General features: G+C 34.0%; 1 protein-coding gene across 1 annotated transcript in view; it reads left to right on the forward strand.

Annotated features, from left to right (window-relative positions):
- Faf1 (Fas associated factor 1) overlaps positions 1-21326 on the forward strand; it is a 315310-nt gene that overhangs the window by 103289 nt on the left and 190695 nt on the right. The window contains exon 8 of the mRNA XM_031378184.1: positions 4559-4580. Within this exon, the coding sequence (XP_031234044.1) occupies positions 4559-4580 (22 nt within the window). The remainder of the gene's footprint in view (positions 1-4558; positions 4581-21326) is intronic.

A 21326-nucleotide genomic window follows, 5' to 3' on the forward strand; every position in this document is an offset into this window, starting at 1 on the left:
ACTTAACTCAGACTATCTGGAGAGAAGCTGTTAATACTGTCTGTATTTTCTTCAGTGTTGACCAAAGAAGGCCACTGTTTCTAAAACAGTACTTCTATGAGAGAAAAGGTGCTGTCAGAGAATGCCTTTGGCCCCACCCATCTAAAGGCCAGTAATTCTCTCCTTAGGGAATGAGGAATACTAGAAGTTTTGACAGGACTTCCATTCTTAGAAACATTAAAATAATGACTTTCATATATTAACTTTTGTAATTTATAAAACTTACTTCTTCCTTCTTTTAAACTATTGAATTTTAAGAGACTAGATCATGCTAAACCTTGAATTGCTACATAAAAATCTAAGACCATATAGTTTAAATTAATTAGTAACATCTTGAAAGAATAAGTAATTTTTTGAAATTATATAAGATGTTTTGGTAATGGCTAGACTACTGTTTGTATCTTTTTTACATGTTTGATTAGTGAATTTTATCCTTTGAATTTGTCATAAAGAACTTTTTTCTAAGTTTCTTTTCTCCATTGATAACTTGAATAGCTGATATGTAACTAAGCAATAACATTCAACCTTTTCTCTGACTTTTAAATTTATCAATTTATTTTATTTGAATTTTCTGGAATTTTATGCTTTTACATTGCCATTTCATTTTTAACCTTTAGTGCATTCTATCCTGTAAATTTAGAATTTTAATTTCTTGAAAAGTCATTTTTATCTAAGATTTCAAAATGACTGTCAGATTTATCATAGGGATCTTTGAAAATAAATAATTGTGTATATGAACATTTAAGTAAATAAGGAAATTTAGCTTAACAGTTATTCCAGTTAATCAATAAAGCAAGACAAAATGATAAATTTCATTCTGGTGATTGATTTTTTTTATTTGAAGAGGAATCAAATACATGATGTATAAATATAGGAATCTCTGTCTTCTAGGTGAAATTTTTATAGCTAAACTTTTGTGTGCAGTTTCTCTCATTCTCTCTTTCATTGCTAGTTTAACTGACTTGAGTGTGTTTCAACTTTCTCCCACAAGAGGGCAGAAGGGACTATTAAGCTGATAGGCTAAAGATGCCACTCAGTGTTTTCAAATTAGCTTCTCTTATATTAACAAAAAGGAGCATAATGGCCAAGTTATTGTTTGATTTACAGATAATTGGCATATTGCAGCGAGGAGACTTAATTTCACCCTTTTAAATTAAACAGGGAGATTTAAAAAGACATAAAATATTCATTAATGTTCGGTGATTATAAAGTAGTGGCATATATTTATTTTGCCTTTATTACTGTTTCGATGGGAAAATACTGCAAATATTTCCGAAATCGAGTTGGCCATACTGACAAGTTGAAATGTTTAAGCAATGTTAATGCAATCTGCTCACACCTGATATCCTATGCAGAATGATTCAAAATGACTACATCAATTATTAAAAGAAATATTTAAAATTCTGTAAATGTGCCATTGCGTGCCACAGTTGGCGGAAACTGTTCTCTGGTATATTATTTTGATTATCAAATATATTTTAAGTGTCAAGGACTTCAAAACATTGAAATCTTTTCCTTCTCGTGTTCTAAATATCTTTTGAAAAATACTTGAAGCATTTTTTAAATGACAGATATTCTTATGTATTTCTTGGTGATAGCTTTTCTTTCCTTTTTTTAATTTTAAAAATTAATTTAAAAATATATTTCTAAATTCTCATTATTAAGGAAAAAAATACTGTGTCTGGTGAAAATTGTTCTATTGCGAGTAGACAGTTCCACGTGGGCTGCTTTATTTATTTTGCGTAACTTTGAGGAAGGCTGTGGAGCCACTGACAGAGCATAGTTCCCTGGCTTTTCCTTGGACCAGTGGGGCCCAGTGGGAGCCGAGGCTGGTTTCAGGAAGGACAGCCTGGCAGCTCACAGTTCCTCTTTCTTGCTAAGCTACTGTAAGTCAGTTTCATTGCACTAAGAGAAATGTACAATTTTGAAATAATTAATAGTTCTGTTTTAATACTAGTATTTTTGTTTTTAATGTGGAAGCTTATGTTCTAGATTCTAAATTGTAAATTTATCCATCATCAGTTTTAGCAATCTTCTTTCAGTAGTAAGCCCCAAAATAAATGGTAATCACTAATACACACACACACACACACACACACACACACACACACAGTTTAAAGGAGTAGATTAATAATATTTCATCATTTACCAATAGAGTAAATTATTTTAATTTTCTAGGTAAAAACATTCTTAATGCTTTGAAAGTCTTCAATTTTTAAAAGAAAGCTTTAATAGTATTTTTTTACTCAGAAAACTATTAAATGGGCACTGCTTATAACTATTAATTGAACAAAATAAATCTTTGAAAGTACTGATTTAGAGACTACTGCTAAGATGCAGTTAGAATTTCAAATATATTTTTAAGTAGCACGTGGTCAAACAAATTGGTGGTGATAGCTGGTGTTCCTACAAGTGTTGGCTCATCCTGGCTCTGGGCTGTTGCTTTACAACATGTGATTATTTTCCTTTGGGTGCCAGGTGAAGGGGTTTTGGTTTTATTTCTTTCTTGTGCTCTTTACAGATTTTTCAACTTATATATTCTGCGTGAGGACGAGTCAGTAACCTATACAGATGGTTAGAATGGAGATAGTTGCAAGTAGTTATAAGAAGTAAAATCCTTATTCTTTCATGATAACACTATATCTCAGAAAATTATCGAGTAATATTGTAATAACATTATGACAGCCCCAACTTTCTACCAATTTGCACTCTAAATTAATACTAATCACACTTTAAAACACTGAAATTCCTTCAAAATTTAAACGAGCCTGTCTTATTTTAATCAGTTTCCTACTCTTGAGAATTCACAGGTTTAAACAATTAATTGTAAAGATTCTAATAATTTAAAAATCTGTGGTTTCAAATGCACTTGGGGTGGGCTAACACAAGGGAAGAAAGGCTGATTTGCCTCTGCAAATCCTTAGCCCAGGTGTGGAAAAGGATATAAAGTCCCTGAAATCAAGCCAACTTTTCTTGGAAACTGATTCTTTGTTGTCTACCTTATTATTGCAAAAGCTTCTGTTAGGCAAATTTCTACGTTTTTGTAGATGTCATATAAACTTAAGAAACATACACCTGATCTGAAAAACAAAGATAAGAAATCTTAAGTATTTTTAGTGCAGAGTCATGGAGTATTACTTATCTATTACAGTGAGAAGTGCGATGAATAGCTATTGGAATTATTTAAATCCCCTTCTAAGTTTCACTTTACCCTAGAATTCTCACTATTCTTATTAATGTTGATTTAGTTCTTAATGGGAATGAATGGGAAAAATTGACAGCCCATGAAGCCTTATCTTACAGGGAGCAAGTAGCACATTTCACTACTAGCTTCATGTTATGTAAACTAATGATTAAGTGGAAAACCAATTGTGATAGAATTGGTATCTAGAGTAATCTAAGTAAATCATACCAAATCTTAAAAATAATTGTGAAATCAGGATGTTAATTTTGATTCTGAAATTTAAACCGCGTGTTATTTTTTGTGTGTGTTTGGTCTGTTCTTGGTGTTCTCTCATCCTGACTAATGTGTGCTTTGGACTGTAAGCTAAGGATGGTGGCCAGTAACTGTTTTGAAATTTGTAGTTGTTCACAAATTATATTAGCGAGCACTTTTCTATTAGTAAATAGATTATGACTTCTTAACTGTTGTGTCCTTTCTTTAAATGTTTTGAAATATTAGGTGCCTTTTCGGGGATGGGGTACTGTTTGTTTTTCACCGTGGGGTGGGGAGCTACTGGCAAAGAATTGAAGAAAGAGTGAGGTAGCTGAGAATGTTCATATGCAAGAAGGTAAATTAAGTTGTGTACTTACTTAATTAAAAGTTTAAGTGGTTTGTTCTTACTGCAAGATAAATGGCATATATTAACTCAATTAGAATGAGCAGTTTTAATTAGCATATATCATTTTTTTTTAAAACTTAAAATAAAGTTTTAAAAAAACATCTTAGTAAGAATGTAAGACGATTTTAACAACCAGGCATGAATTCAAGCCATTTTTTTCACCTTTCCAAAAAAAAGGGAGAATATGAAGTTCATATATTACTGGTTTGAGGTTGCATTTTAAAAAAGGTTTGTTGAATCATACTGCTTCAAATAAATAAAGTGATTATCTTATTGAGTATTTCTGTTGTATCCCTTATGAAATAAATTTAATTGATATTTATGAAATAACTATTTGGAAGTGAAAATATTTTTTTTCTCACTAGAAATATTTTAGAGTAATTTGGACATTATTCAAAAACAAATATTTTTCATCTGTATCACAAATAAAAATGTAATTTTCTTAAAAATTAAGGGCAATGCTTTAGTTCTTTGTTATATAAGATACTTGTATTGTAACATCTTAGCCTATCATATTTATAATATGTGGTTTGTATGTTGATAGTTTTAAAATGCCTGAGTTGAGAGAAATTACATTCAGTTATCAGAAACCAATAAACATAAGACATTTTTTATATGCAAGAAAAGGCAGAGAGTAAATAATTGCACTGGTGACCAATACTGTAATAATCCTGTTTTACAATATGCACTTGACAGGTTGTAATAGTGCTAATTGAAGAGACTAATTCACACTTGCTTCATTCTATTCAAAGGCAAAATCAGCAGCTTGTTTTGCTTTTGACCAGATGGTCCTCATGAACACCTACTGTGCACTTTAAGTGCTTTACTAGAATTACAAAGGCTGGGGGCTGCGTTCGACTCCAAATGATTTGAGAAGGGGGGGACCTCTGTGCTCAATGGATTTAGTGCAAGTAAATTAATTCTAGTGGACCCATTACACACAGAGCCCCCTTTTCAAAGCTCTGAGCCTCCTCGCTTGCTCTGTAGCAATGAGAAAGAGAAAGAGAAAGGCAGATTACTGCAAACAGAAATAAAAAAAAGGGTATGAAAGGGAGAAAAGAGGCCTTGAAGCCTTTCATATCATTTGAGGTTTTCAAGTGCGTTATTTTTGGGGAGGGTGGATGTATGAAAAGCCAATTGGAGTTTTTTTTGTTTTAAAGTGCGCTATTTAAGCACCATGAATATAAGCGCAAGAGCAACAGTTGACTGAGTTTACTGTGGTGAAGCTTTGTGTCCGAGGATGAATCAAATTCATTATATTCAACTCTTTGTGTTTTAACATGAATGTAGGGTTAGTTTCACAAGACTGTGTCTGTTTAGGATAATTATAATTTAATATTTTCCTTTCATAAAGTTATCACTGTAGATGTCTAAAATTTTAATCAAAGCAGATTTTGTACATTGACTTTGAAGCACCCTGACAGTTTAAAATTCAAAGGAAAGCTTTTTTAGTTTTCAAAAGAAAAGAGAGGCTCATTCTAATGGCACTGAAGCAGAGATTATTATAACTAATTAGAAGTCACACATCTGTTAGCTTTTGGTTTGTGATTTATGTATTTGTGAGTAAAGCATATACTTTTAAAATACATTGCCATATATAGTGAATTGAAATGATAAAATGCGCTTAAAAAGGAACTATTTACTTAATTATTTTTATAAATTTCTAGAGTTACATAAAATAGATAGTGAAATAAGGGAATGTTGAATATGAATCAATATCACAATTACTCACCTTAAGCTGAACTATATTTTCAAACCAAATATATTCACAGTTTTGTTAATATAATTTTGGTTACTAAGTAGTCATGAAATATTAACTAATGTAGTTTTCTTTTATATTTATAGTTATTCCTTAAATTTAAAGCTGTTCATATTCAATACTGTGATTTTAAATGCCATCAGTGTAAATGTTTGCTTATGACAAAGTATGTAGCTAATATATAAATGATCACATTTAAAAAAATGTCCTTTGTTTTTCTTTTGATGAGATAACGTCATAAACAATTCTAAACTTAAGCAAGTCATTTATTTTCTTCATGGTATATTTTAATAGCATAGGTTATCTTTGTTAACCCCATACTATCAACATTCTTATTTGAATTCTTTCTAATACTGGTTATTAAGAAAGCAAAATCATATTAGGAGTATAATTATAAATGTTTCATAGTAAAGTTTGTAATGCTTTCATAATGCATGCTATTTATATTTGAGTAGACATAATATACTGCTAAGTATGCCTTTTATGTTTGCTTAGAAATATATGCTTAGAAAATAAAATATAAAAATGTAAAACTACAGAAATTTTATTTTTTATAACCACAAATATTGTTATTTTTAGATTTTTATCTGAAGAGTACTTTGGAACTTGAAAAACTATTACAGTGTTTATTTCTTTGGGATTTTATATTGAAATTATATTTAGAGGATGGAGCAAGATAAAAGGAATTCCTTTAAACATTCCACGAACAAATGTCCAGTGAAATTTGTAAACAATAAGGTGTTAATGAATTGGTATCCTTGGGGAGAAAATATTTCAAGAAAAAAATAGATTAGGAAAAAAGGGAACAAAATTAAAATAAATGAAATGTAACTGCATTTTCTTTTTAATTGTAAAGAGTGAAGAACTGGCGTTAGAACCAGAACCTCAATTAGTAGAAGTTGTTTGATCATGACTGTATAGTCATTTGCTTAACTGGAGCCTGTTCTCTGACTTAACAGAGTCAGTGCTTAGATAAATAAATAAACAGATGAATAATTTTATTTCAATATTAAACTATTACCCCTAGATCCCCAAATGTCACATAAACAATTACTTGGGTTGAGAACGACTGCAAATTTCATCATGGCCCTCTGTAGCACCATATTATCTTTTAACATTTAAGTATCTTTCAGCCATGCAATAAGGAATATCCCATTCATTGGTCTTCCTTTTGCAAAAACAAAGAACCAAATAAACAAGCAAGGATTAAAGGTTAGTGAATCTAAAATGTTCATAAGCACAGTGGACTAAGACTAGGTATGTTAAGGTAATTCTAATTTATAATTTTCTAATTATAGAAAATCATTTTTATAGTTATCATTATAAGCCAATAATTATTTGGATACAACCTCCTAAAACATCAGGCTATAATATTTTTCTTTCATCTAATATGACTTAGCAGTATAGTCAAAGACTCATCTTTTTGGAACATCCTTCTGATGAATATACTTTGACAAGAATTCTGTTACTTAGTTTGGAGTTTTATTACCCTCAATATAACCAATCTCTTTTTTTTTTTAAAGAAAAAAAACAAAAGACTTTCAAAGCTCACAGCAAACAGTGTATAAATGACAAATGTATTCCTTGCTTTGTGGTCCTTGCGTGACCAGACAGTAGAGCACTGGATTGTTCTGAGGTTTTACAGCTGCAAGGCAAAAGCATCTGTTCATTGCAAAGCCGTCATTGTTTAATTTTGACACTGACTTCTCCATGCATCTTGTACCAAGCACTGGATTAGATGCTACCAAGATGAAATTTATTTTAAGTTGCTCCTAAAGTGCAGCTGTCCCTGTATGTGGCCTTGTAGCTTAACCAAAATAGGCAGATGCAGGATCAATCAGAATCTTTGTACAAGGTCACTTGATGTGGCTAGAGAACCTCAGAGTACAAATGAGAATGACTGTAAAACCATTTTCCATGCTCATTTAGTGAATATACAAGTGTCCTGACTATACTTAAGGGCAATACAACCTTTATTAAATATTTAACTTTTAAAAGTGGATTATAATGGTTAAATATATATTAGCTATTATTTTTCCACAGTAATTTGCAGGAGAAACAGTTCAGTCTCAAAAGTAGTAATTGAGTGAAAATAAAACTCATTCTAAAATCACTCAGCTAAATTTTTGAAAAGAGGACATTTTTATAGAATGATAATTTTTCTTTAATGTTTCAAGTGAATGAAAAATGAAAGAGCACTGCACTTCCCAAGTTTCCTGCGATTGTGTGAATTTCTACCCAGCTGGTCCAGATTGATTGATACAGGGCCAAATATTTGTCTGCCTACATTTCAAAGTCTATAATTTGCTAATGAATTGTGGTAATAATCTTTCATCATACATGAAAGATTTAGCCAAACAATTTGCTAAGTATGTATTTTGATCATAAGATTTTTGGACATACACCAAGCTTTACATCTATTTTACAGCTAATGCATGGGGGTAGCGGGAGGGCAATTGGAGAAATAATATTGAACATTGGACATTGATGGGAAGGGATGAAGGAAACAAGAAAAGAGGTACCTGGAAAAGAATAATGCTGAAGTCCTGTGGTTGACAAAGGATAGCAAATTATATTTGGACCAACAATACAAAATTGAATTTTAAAAATGCCAGCACACTTTTAATCTGCAGTGTCCTGAAATGCTATCCAGTGTAGTTTAAAACAAGTATATTTTCACTGTGTTTTGACTATAGCTATTCCTTGCATTGATTATGAGTAATTTTATAGAAACTTTGTGTTAAAAATGTCAAATTTCCATAAATCTTAATTATCGATGATATAACATGTAAAACAAAAGAATTATAAGGGTAAATTAAAATAAATGTAGCATGACCAACTCTAGAAGAAGTTTCTGAGATGGCTATAGGCATGCAGGGAATATTTTTCCCTCTAGAACAAACTCCATGCCAAGAACTTAGCTTTCTGGGAGGATAATTGACTTTAAGTGACTTCTGCTTGTCAAAGTGCAGGTCATACTTAAGCATTTTGGTTATTAAGCATAAATGCACTACACAAGAAGTCCAGGATTACCTTAAGAGGTAAGAAGGCAAAAAGTTCCTGCAAGTCTCTTCTACACATAAAATTTCCCTTCATTGTTAGCAATAAATGAGGTCATGGTTCCTTTCTATTTGACTGATAGATACAGTCTAAAGTGTTTTTAAACTGTCTATACTATGAGGAGAAATTAAATAATAATAATATATTTTCCTTGCCAGCTATTTGTTTATTTTTCATAACTTCAGTGGTAAAGTAGCTAGTTTTGAAAATATTATAAATAAGGAAATAAGTAGTATATTTTATCCAATAGAGTGAAAGAGTCTATCTTTAAAGAGAGTGAGGTAGACTTTTATTTCCATAAATTTAAAAAACAAGTACCATGTTAATTTTTATATATCTGCTAGACCTCTTGAATATATAATTATCATACCTTCACAGCATTAATTGTATTTATTTATATAATTATCTTCTTTTAGTTTTACAGCTTAGTAGGTCCATAGCGGCACCATTAGACAATCATGAAATACTTAGGAAAGTTAGACACATATACTTATAACCCCAGTTTATTTTAGATGAACAGAAATCTGTTTCACACATAATTTTTTGACAGTTAAATCTTTATCAATTTAATGTAATAATTCTAATAGGCATATTGGTACCAGATCGTTACTATAGTAAGTATTAATAAAAGTTTGGATTTGGAATCCTAACTTGTTTTCTTCCCCATATTTATAGAAAAGTTTCATAATCACCATGGAGGAAAAGTAACATGAAAATCATACTTAATATAATTATGTAATAGTAAGATTTCTGAACTTATGAAAACTTTTTCTTTTGATTCCAAAACAAGTTGTTAAGAGTTATAGATTATACTAATGATTCCAAAACAAGTTGTTAAGAGTGATAGATTATACTAAATTCAAACTTTGTTATTGGTATTGACAACAGTCATTTTCACATTATTATCGAAAGTACTTCAAAGTTACATGCCTGTATTTCCATGATGAAACTGAAATAGAACAAAGTGTAAATTATATTTGCAAAATGAACGTGGTTTACATATTAACATGCATACATATCATAAGTCAAAGCAGATGTTGGTTTCTTTTTGTTGTCTTTGATGGTACACACCCTTTACTACCCAAATGCACTTTGGACTTCTAGGAACTGGATTGGAGTTATGATCTTGATTTTACTTTTTTCTTTTTTGTGACTTCACTTATGGCTTTGTTCTCTAAGGGGACAAATTGGTTTGTTGAAACTCCCAAAAGTAATTTAAATCCATTATTATGAGCCAGGTAGTTATTCAATCTGGGTAGTTAATTTTGTGTTATTTAGGTTAGATGCCTCTTCTCTGAGTGTTCTCTTTGTGAATATATATCAGGTATACCTCATTCATTTGTGATTGCTTCATATTTACTTTTTCCTCTTGTTGGACTATTTTGCATCTTAAAATGGGAAAAGTGTGAATCTTTATCTCTTAATGTCAGGGCCTCCTGATAAAATGGTCATAGAATAGATGAGCTTAAAGAATAGCTAAATTAGAAAAGAAAAATCTGTTAAGTAATGAGATTATGTCTACCTGAGGCATTTGCAAAAGTAATTATGCAAGTACTTTTTAGTACTTTAAGCATTCTAGATATTAATTTGAAATAAGTGTGCTTTCAAAACATTTAAAGTGTATATTTGGTAAGTATTTGTTTCATTGTGATGTCTTCATATCTATATACTATTATACTTTGTGCTCATAGGCTATCTCTTTGGGCCCATTTTTACCCTTCCACTAGTCTCTTTCCTCCTCTCCAGTAGTTACCCTTGTATTTTCATGGTACTTGTGTTCTATTAATTAACCTGTCCTATTTCTCCTCCCTCCCTATAGACCTCTTCCTTTCTAACCTTTCCTAGTCCCCTTTCTATTTTCATATCCTCCTCTCTCTCTTAAGTAGATATATACATATGTATATTTAAATATATATTTAAATCTGAATTTCTTATATGTAATACTTAATCTTTCTGAGTCTGGCTTTTATTGATTAACATAACAATCCCCAGTTTCTTCTATTTTTCTTCAGATGTCATTGTTTCATTCTTCTTTAAAGCTGAATAAAAGTCTATTATTTTTATGTACCTCTTTATTCACCCATGCTGTCCATATAGTGATGGACATCTAGGCTATTACCATAGCTTATGAATAGTACAGCAGTAAATATGGATGTTTGAGAGCTTTGTGATATGCTGAGTTAGAATACTTCATTTATATGTTTAGAAATGAACATGTCTGGAACAATATGGATGTTTTTGTCATGCTTCTTTGAGGAGCCTCCATAGTGACTTATGTAGTGACGGCATAAGCTTACATTCCCATAAACACTATGATTTGTGAAACTGAACTACTGTTCTCTCGCCACGAACAAGTTATGCAATATCCTTGAGTGGCCTGACTGTCATTTTTTAATTTTAGAGTTTTCTTATGTAAAATGGTAGCAACTTCTGCTTCCAAAAATAAGTTTTAAAACCTTAACATGTATCTAGCTTTTCTGCTTTGTTGAACTTTGTGTACATTGTTTCAGCATTTCCATAGGTTACCAGTGTTAGCATTCAGAGCCTGCGGTGATACATGGGCGGGTCCACAGACCTGTTGCCAGGACAACAGCCACCATATTCCCAGAATCCATTGGGTTCAGCTCCCACCTTTACCTGCGCGGCTACTAGGTCACAACCCATATATATATATGGGAACTTTCCTCCATGTTGCTCTCTTGCACTCTCTTTGCTCTTTCTCTCTCTCCCCTCTCTTTCTGCGCCACTACCCCCTACTCCCTGTCAATTAAACCTCTTACACGTGGAACTGTCTAGGCCTAGTGTGGTACTTCCAGATGCGACCACCGCCGTTCCAACACATCAACCAGTACTTGTTTTCTGTTTTTTTTTTTTTTTTTTCCAAAAATAATTGCTATTTGTGGAGAGGTGATTTAATGATAGAAGCAACAGATGCTCTTGCAGAGAATCGGGTTTGATTTTTAACACTTACATGGAAGCTTACAACCACCACTCCAATTCCAGGCATTGAAGGTCAAGTTGAGCAATACATATAGGCCTTTCTTAAAAAACAAACAAACAAACAAACAAGGTTACTTTATTCCATTACTGTCTGAACACTGCTGCGGTGACTGAACATCCAAACTTAGTGTATAACTTTTTAAGTCTATTTGGAAATCAAGGTTACTAAGCATGTGTTTACGTAACACAGTTTGATGGTTTGTATATGTTTGGCTCAGGGAGTGTGCACTATTTGGAGGTATGGCCTTGTTGGAGTAGGTTATGCCACTGTGGAGTGGGTTTTTTATTTTTTTCAGGTATAGAATAGAGTTCATTCAGGGCATGGGGAAGGGAGTTAAGAGTGTAGTAGAGGCGGGGGGGGGAGGGAGAAAGAGAGAGGGAGAGAGAGAAAAGATGGAGGAGGAGAAGAAGGAGAAGACGACGACAATGGAGGAGAAGGAGGAGGAGGAGTAAGAAGAGGAGGAAGAGGAGAGGGAGAAAAGAAGAGAAGTAGAGGCCGGCCATGAACATGTGGAGAGAGGGGGAAGGGAAGAGCCCAAGAGGGCAAGAGAGAAACAAAAGAACAAGAGTCTTTTGAGCTTCTGGGCTAATATCCACTTACAAGAGAGTGCATACCATGTGTGCTTTTTTGTGACTGGGTTACCTTACTCAAGATGATATTCTCCAGATCCATATATTTCCCTAAGAATTTCATAAATTCATTGTTTTGAATAGCTGAGTAGTACTCCATTGTGTAGATGTACCACATTTTCTGTATCCATTCCTCTGTTGAGGGACATTTGGGTTGTTTCCAGTTTCTTGTTATTATAAATAAAGCTGCCATGAACATAGTGGAGCATGTGTCCTTATAACATGTTGGAACATCTTCTGGGTATATGCCCAGGAGTGGTATAGCTGGGTCCTCTGGTAGTACTATGTCCAATTTCCGGAGGAACCGCCAAACTGATTTCCAGAGTGGTTGTACCAGCTTGCAATCCCACCAGCAATGAAGGAGTGGTCCTCTTTCTCCACAACCTCGGCAGCATCTGCTGTCACCTGAGTTTTTGATCTTAGCCATTCTGACTGGTATGAGATGGAATCTCAGGATGTTTTTTTTTTAAGATTTATTTATTTTATTTGCATGAATACACTGTAGCTGTACAGATGGCCGTGAACCATCATATGGCTACTGGGATCTGAACTCAGAACCTTCAGAAGAGAGCTGTCTGTGCTCTTCCTGCTCTGTCCATCTCTCCAGCCCCCCTCAGGGTTGTTTTAATTTGCATTTCCCTGGTGACTAAGATTTTTGAACATTTCTTTTGTTGCTTCTCAGCCATTTGACATTCCTCAGTTGAGAAATCTTTGTTTAGCTCTGTACCCCATTTTTTAATAGGGTTATTTGATTCTCGAGTCTAACTTCTTGAGTTCTTTGTATATATTGGATATTAGCCTCTATCGGATATAGGATTGGTAAAGATCTTTTCCCAGTCTGTTGGTTGCTGTATTGTCCTATTGACAGTGTCCTTTGCCTTACAGAAGTTTTGTAATTTTATGAGGTCCCATTTGTCAATTCTTGACCTTAGAGCGTAAGCTATTGGTGTTCTGTTCAGGAAATTTTCCCCTGTGCCCATGTGCTCTAGGCTCTTCCCCGATTTCTTTTCAGTTAGTTTCAGTGTATCTGGTTTTATGTGGAGGTCCTTAATCCACTTGGAATTGAGCTTTGTACAAGGAGATAGGAATGGATCAATTTGCATTCTTCTACATTGCTAACCACCAGTTAAGCTAGCACCATTTGTTGAAAATGCTGTCTTTTTTCCACTGGATGGTTTTAGCTTCTTTGTCAAACATCAAGTGACCATAGGTGTGTGGGTTCATTTCTGGGTCTTCAATTGTATCCATTGATTCACTTGCCTGTCAATACCACAAACCACAAGAAACTCAAGAAGAAGGAAGACCAAAGTGTGGATACTTCGATCCATCTGAGAAGGGGGAACAAAATACCCATGGAAGGAGTTGCAGAGACAAACTATGGAGCAGAGACTGAAGGAAGGACAATCCAGAGACTGCTCCACCTGGGAATCCTTCCCATATTCAGTCATCAAACCCAGACACTATTGTGGATGCCAGCAAGTGCTGGCTGATAGGAGCCTGATATATATGTCTCCTGAGAGGCTCTGCCAGTGCTTGACTAATACAGAAGTAGAGGTTCACAGCCATCCATTGGACTGAGCATAGGCTTCCCACTGAAGGAGCTACAGAAAGAACCCAAGGAGCTGAAGGGTTTGCAGCCCCTTAGGACGAAGAACAATATGAACTACCTAGGACCCTCAGAGCTCCCAGGGACTAAACCACCAACCAAAGAGTAAACATGGTGGGACTCATGGTTCCAGCTGCATATGTAGCAGAAGACGGCCTAGTCTGTCATCAGTGGAAGGAGAGGCCTTTGGTCCTGTGAAGGTTCTATGCCCCAGTGTAGGGGAATGCCATGGCCAGGAAATGGGAGAGGGTAGGTTGGTGAGCAGGGGGAGGGTGGAAGGAACAGGTCTTCCCCTCCCACCCCCCGCCCCCAGGGGAAACCGGTAGAGGAGATATCATTTGAAATGTAAATAAAGAAAATATCTAATTAAAAAAAAAAAGCCAGTCTTCCAGGAGCAGCCTTCAGATGAAGTTCCTCCTGTATGTACCAGGCATGTCTGATGCTGCCATGTTCCTACCTTGATGATACTGGGCTGAACCTCTGTACATGTAAGCTAGCCCTAATTAAATGTTATCCTTACAGGACTTGCCTTGGTTGTGGTGTCTGTTCACAGCAGTAAAAACTAAGGCACGTAGTAAAGATGGCATTTTGTCCATTTTTGCCTTGTTCAAGCTGTTTCTGTTGTAGTTTTTGCTGATACTAAGCTTTGGTACCTATTGCTTAATTGACTAACCCACCCTTTATTGTCCATGTTGGGATTTAGTGTGAACTTCCTCATGGTAGTGGAAAGATTTCCTTTTACATTAAAAGAGTCAAAAATAGTATAAATATATCAGGTGCAATGTCTTGGATATTTGAAATATTATATTTAAATTTTTGAATTAAGTCAGCTTGTATTGCTGTTTTAGCAAGAGTCCAGTCAATCGTATCAACAATAGCACTTACGTAAAATACTTACTTTTAAAATTAGTTTGTGTATGTGATGTCTATTATGTGCATATATTCACACATTTTTGATGCACAAATGACAAGGTGAGTGTATGGAGGTAAGAGAACAAAGTAAGTTTTTGTTCCTTTCCATCTACCCTGTTTGAGTCAGACTCCTGTTTTTTTTTCACTACTGCATTTGCCAAGTCTGAGAATTCTTTTATCTCCGTTTCTTATCTTGCCAGGGTATTTCTGAGATTATAATCATGATCTGCAGTAGGTTCTGGGAATCCAAACTCAAGTCCTCACACCTACAGAACATCTCTTTACTTGCTGAGCCATCTTCACAGCTCCTAAAATACATTTTAATTCAACTTTTATGTCATTGTAATTTTTAATCTTTTTCTAAGACATCTTCTATAGCTATAATATTTGTGTGTGTTTTAATAAACTGTTTTCTGACAATTCTGTGTGATATTTATCTAAATTTGTAATAATCTATAACTTAAAAAAATTTGAAAAGATAAATCTTAATGCTAGAGTGTTAAGTACTATAAATAGCAGCCTACTCTGAAATTGTCCTTTTTGGTCTATGCACAATATTTACAGTTGACCAGACTTGGAAATCCCTATCCAATCCCTGTCTATTATTCTAGTATGTGTTAAATATGTAGTTAATCTACTTTCATAAGCAGGGAGTTAAACAAGCATCAATGAGCAACATAGTTTTTAAGTTTATTGCCTGTTTTCATTTTAGTCATTAGATTAAATACTTTCTTGGAAAGATTAAGACAGAAAATATTGGGCATGCCTTTTCCTTGGTTTTATTGAAAGAACCAAAACATGCACACAGTTCTAATTAAGTACAAGTGCACTCTTTGTCTTGAGGTGTATCTTTGGTAATCAGCTACTAGATTCTACTCTGAAGTAGGCTCCAGGGACTTTGATCTCACACAGTTGCTAAAGCTATTTAATTCATAAATTGTGATCAAGTGACTACATTTAAATAAATACTTGACTGTTTGATGGAAAAGTCAAGCAATTGAAACTCATCAGATAAAACAGAAGATTCCTAATTGGGTTAAACATTTAAATGTAGTAAAATATTAATATGTTTTAGGACGTGTATATGAGGCTACTATTGAATCATATGCAGAGAATAACAAACATTCAAAATTTGTATTAAATTATGACAGTTAATTACCTCTTTGCTTTTTAACAGTCATTATAAAAATTGGCATAAAAAACATTTGGCCAGACATGATGACACATGGCTATAGTCTTAGAATTTGGGATCAAGAGTTAAGGCCATCCTTGTTTACACAGCATATTTGAGGACAGCCTGAGCTACTTGAGACCTTTTCTCAAAAACATAGGAGAAGAGGAGGAAAACACATGAAACTAAGTATAAGATTTCCTTCTCAGGCATTTGATTAAAAATAAATTTTATTCTAAGCATGGTGCTTTGCTCTATACAATGTATGGTCAGCTTGCACCTGAAGAAGCAGCTTCCTGTTATCATATATAATTGCTTTCTATTGAACATGTATCAGTGGATTTTAATTAAATGCTGTTTTTAAATGTTCTAACTAAGGAAAAGACCATCAGAGTTAGTAAAATGATAGATAGAACAATATGAGTTCTGTATAAAAGCATCTTGTTGAATATACTTTTCTCTAAGTAATGCATGTGTAGGGGCTGGTGATGGCTGAAGGGCCATTGCTCAGTGGTTAAGAGCACTGGCTGCTCTATGAGAGACCCCAGGTTGCATTCCCACCACCAACATGGCAGCTCGCAGCTGTCTGTAACTCCAGTTCCAGGGAACCTGACCCTCTCACACAAACATACATGCAGTCAAATCAGCAATGCACATAAAATAAAAATACTTTTTTTTTTAAAAAAAAAGCAATCTACAATAGAAAACAAAGACTATTTTGTAATAAAATATCAAAGGTGCTATCAATAGCACCTTTACATTAGTTTTACAGAACATTAGACACTCCTGTTACCTGTTTGTTATACTCTGTCAGAGCTTAGTTTTAATCTCAACTCAGGAAAGGTTATTTTATTATTTTAAGTTCCCTTATTCGGAATCATAATTAGTTCCATGTATATAAAAGCTAATAGTCTTAAAAGCTTGTTATTTTCAAGAACAAATTGTGACCCAGTACTTAAAAGCTCCAATTTAAATTTAGAAACTTACATTTTGCTCTACTTGAAAGCAAACATTTAATTTCTGTGCCTCACCACAAAGAAATTGTTTGTACAGTTTGGAAAGAGACCTGCCCATTCTCATATCCAGACAGTCTTACTGTAGAATCTATACACCTCCTACATTGAGAAAGCGTGAGACCTTGAGCAAACTAAACACTTAACTCTGAATTTGTTTATTAGTAAGTGGAGGAGTGTCAGGACTGGAAGATACAATACATTTCTTTTTTAAAAAATTATTATAATTACATAATTTTTCCTCTTTCTAACTCTAATAATTCTGGAAGGGGGACGGAAGGATTGTAAGAGTGAGAGTTTATTCCCTTTAAAAGTCTGGCTTTATATCCAAGGGTATGTTAAAAACCTGCACCTCGCCTAATTTAAGCCCTTCTTCCTTCTTGATACCCAGTTCTCACTATCATCTTTTAGCTGAACTCCAGCAGTAGCCTACTACTGAATCTTCCATAATTTGATTCTTATATTTCTAACACAATCTAGTCTTCACATAGCAACCCAAAAAATATTCTTAAACCATGTTACAAGCTGGAAATGTAGCCAAGTAATAAAGCACTTGCCTAGCATGTGCAAGTCCTCAAATTTAATCCTTCTCAATGTAAGAAAACGAGCCTGGTTTGCACACCTTTAAACCCTCTGTACTATATCTCAACCAAACAAAATCGAAGAGTTAAAAATGTTAAAAAGAGTTTAAAAGAAACCTCTTTAACATTGCCTACAGAGATCTCACATTTATTAATGATTTTTACATGATCTGGTCTCTTTCTGGCCTTTCTGTTGATTTTTTTTTTTTTTTTTTTTTTTTTTTTTTTGTTTTTTTTTTTTTTTTTTTTTTTTTTTTTTTTTGGTTTGTTGTTGGTTTTTTTCTTCCCCATGTAACCACCATGAACATCATGAACGCCATGTTACATGGGCCCCTTTATTTAAATGTACACATCTCCGTGTATCTTATCATCTTCATTCTGGACATTTTTTATATCTAGGACATCTTTTGTATGATTGTATTCATTACTATCTTCAGATCTCATCTTATGTGCTCTCTTTGAAGGATCTTTTTTATCACCATCTATCTGTCCCAGTCTTAACTAGGTTTCCATACCTTAGTAGCTTTTGCCATTAAACTTAGTTTATTTCCACCTTATAGAGATCACAAGTTATAATTATATTTGTGTATATACCAACCAGACTGTCTCATTCCTTGACACAACCTTAGCACCTACTTGAATAACTCCAACAAAATTGTACTGACTCTAAGAACTTCTTGAGTAAACCCACTCTCTTCCTGTCTTGTGTTCATCTTGTACTTTGTACTCTTAACTGTAATCTACTAACTGATCTTGAAAACCTATTAGCTTTCAGTGTTTCAGTTTTTTATCTCTGAGATAATGACAGGTCTTAGTATATCTATTATAAATAATTACATTAGTGCAATTAAAACTTTTAACATAATACTTAAAGCACTCACTTTTAAAAATATCAAAGTTAAAATTCATTAAGAAAATGTTTTAATGCAGATTTAAGCAGAGAAAGGAAAATGAAGAAGAGGGGGAAGGGAGGACAGAGCATGGGATAGGTAGGTTCAGAAAGGACAGTTAATGTGCATTTCTCAAGAGAGGCACTTCAGCACCACTTGGTTACTGGTTCTGGCTTCCTCCATTTACAAAACTGCTAATTGTTCTCATTACATCTGAGTCTTGTATTAGCTTCTTCCTTTCAACTGCTCCTATCTTCCATGTCTGTATCTAAAAGTTCTTAAAGACTGTCCCCTCCAGAGAAAGGAACTTACTTTTCCCCTTTGGCTTTTACTATAACAGCCTGGCTTTATAAAGGAAAAATGCAGCATTTATGGTCTTTCAGCTGTATGCTAAGCACCTGCTCAGCAGCTTACAGCAAATCGATGATGTGCATGTGAAATTTTTATTTGAGGAGATATTAAAGATGAATTAATAAGAACTTCTGTTAGACTTTTCATCATGACAAATGTATTAGAAAATAACTTAGAAGAAGGAATGATTTATATTGGTTAAAAGTTTCAGTACATTGTTATTTGGACACCTTGTTTGTAAGATTATGTGAAACAACATCATGACGGGGGGAGTACATTGCAGATCAGACCTGCTAGCCTCATGTTGCCTTGAGAGAAGAGAGACTGTATAGGGCCAGGCAAGACACCCTTCAAAGAAACCCCCGTTGATGACTTTCTTCCAAACAGACCTTACCTTCCCCAATACCAGTAGCTCCCAGAAGTTTATTTAAAAAATGAATTTATCACTGGATTAGTCCACTGGTGAAGGCAAAAGTCTCATAATTCATTTTGAGTTCTGTTAACTATTTGAGATCAAGCATTCAATGCATGAGTCTTTGGAGGGGCACTTTAAATATAAGCCAAGGTGTAACAAAAATCTAACGGTAGATAATGTACAGAGGATAGTTTTACCTATATTACTGAGAGACGTGTTTTTCAGGAAGCAGTATTTTTCAGGGTCTCTAAAATTCTAAGTAGAAAGAAGGGAAAGAATGAAACAGCAGGAAAATCTTTTATGTTTAAGTCACATCAAGGTCTTTTCTTTATAGATGTTATAGGGTGGCTGACACAGGATAGGTTTTGTTGTTATTGTTTTGTTTGTTTGCTTTTATCAATACAGCTTTTGACTGTAACCTTGGCTGTCCTGGAACTCATTTTTTAGATCCGACTGGCCTTGAGCTCAGAGAGATCTACCTGCCTCTGCTTCCCAAGTGCTGGGACTAAAGGCTGTACATCCATTGCCCAGCTAGTTTGCGTGTTTGTTTGTTTTAAATTTTAAAATGTTTGTCTAATAACCTAGTTCTACGTAGGTATAGCAGTAAGCAGTGTAAGCTGTTTTCATCTCTGCTTTCTTATTTTTGAGCTAAGTTTTTTCTTTTGTTTGCTTGGTTTTTTCATTTCGTTTCATTTTTTGTCAGTGTATCTGCATTGAGATGCAAGAGCAGCCAGTTTGTAATGTAAGTTGCACCATTTAAAATTTGCATTTTCTATTACAGGAAAAATATTGAAGCTGAGTTAACTGAATCAGCTTTGGTCATGAATTTATCTTTAAACAAATAACCGGTGGCTAAGGAGGATAATGATGTTATTAATTTTGAAAGATGGGGTGAGCCAGATCATTCTAAGTGTAGGAGGATGCCTTTAGAAGTTTTAGGTTGGAAAATCACACTATCCTGGTTGTATTTTTTAAAATGCTGTTGTATATAATATGGATTGCATGAAACAGTAGTGAGTGACAGAGATCACTGAGACCGTGTTCAGAGTCCAGCTGGGAGATGATAGCGGCCTTGGCATGGAGGAAAGGCCAGTGGGGGGGGGGGCGTGATTCATAGAGTTTAGATTTAAGTAACTGAGTGAGTGGTAGTATTCTATTTCTGAAATGAAAGAAGGCTATTTATGAAGATAGTTTCATTTGGTTATATTATCTTTACATTGTCTATTCAATACCTGACTGGAAAAGTAGGAACATGAGTTGCACTGATCTGTAGGTACTCTTATCTGCTGTAGAAGTGGAGTAGATTGCCATATTTAATAGGGTGGTTGGGGTATGTGTTAGTATAGAAAACATGTGAGATTGGATGGTTAATTGAATCAGTAAAACAATAAATGAGGTTGACAACTTGAATCTAATACCTACATCTCTTTCGTAATCATAACTTCCTTCGTCAGTGACTGTGCTGCCACACGTAGTTGTGACTAAATACCATGTATTATTTATTAGATTGTTATGTAAGTAAGGGATCTGGCATAGACATTTTTTTTAAATGTTAACTAATTGTGCATTATAAACTGTGCCGTTCTTATCCTCTTCCATGTGCTTTGCTTATAAAAATTGCGAGTTTTGTGAAATATATAGGCAATAGAAAAAAGGGATTGTCTACAGTACTGTAGTCAGTGAGTTTGCTTTTGATATATGCATAACATTGACACTGAAGAACTAGCTTCTCAAAATCTGCTTGCCATAGTCTCGTGCCTTCCTTAGAAGAAAAGTATTTGGTTACTCAGTCCCTATGTACTTGTCTATGAGGCTGATACTGTTTGGACTTAGGAATGACTAATGAAATTCCTGATGTAGTTTTTAGGTTTTATTTTGTGGAATAGTTTGGATGTTAAGAGGACAGGGTAATATAAAGAGGCTATATGGTCAAAACTGATTGGAGTAGTGAAGGGATTGAAGTCAAATGTTAGTTTTTAATGCCCAGGAGCCTTATTACATAGTCTTAAATTTTAAAAATGTAAATAGACATTTTCTCTTTTAGTTAAGTATTTCTC

This window comes from Mastomys coucha, unplaced genomic scaffold, assembly GCF_008632895.1.
Source record: "Mastomys coucha isolate ucsf_1 unplaced genomic scaffold, UCSF_Mcou_1 pScaffold18, whole genome shotgun sequence".
Lineage (NCBI taxonomy): Eukaryota > Metazoa > Chordata > Mammalia > Rodentia > Muridae > Mastomys > Mastomys coucha.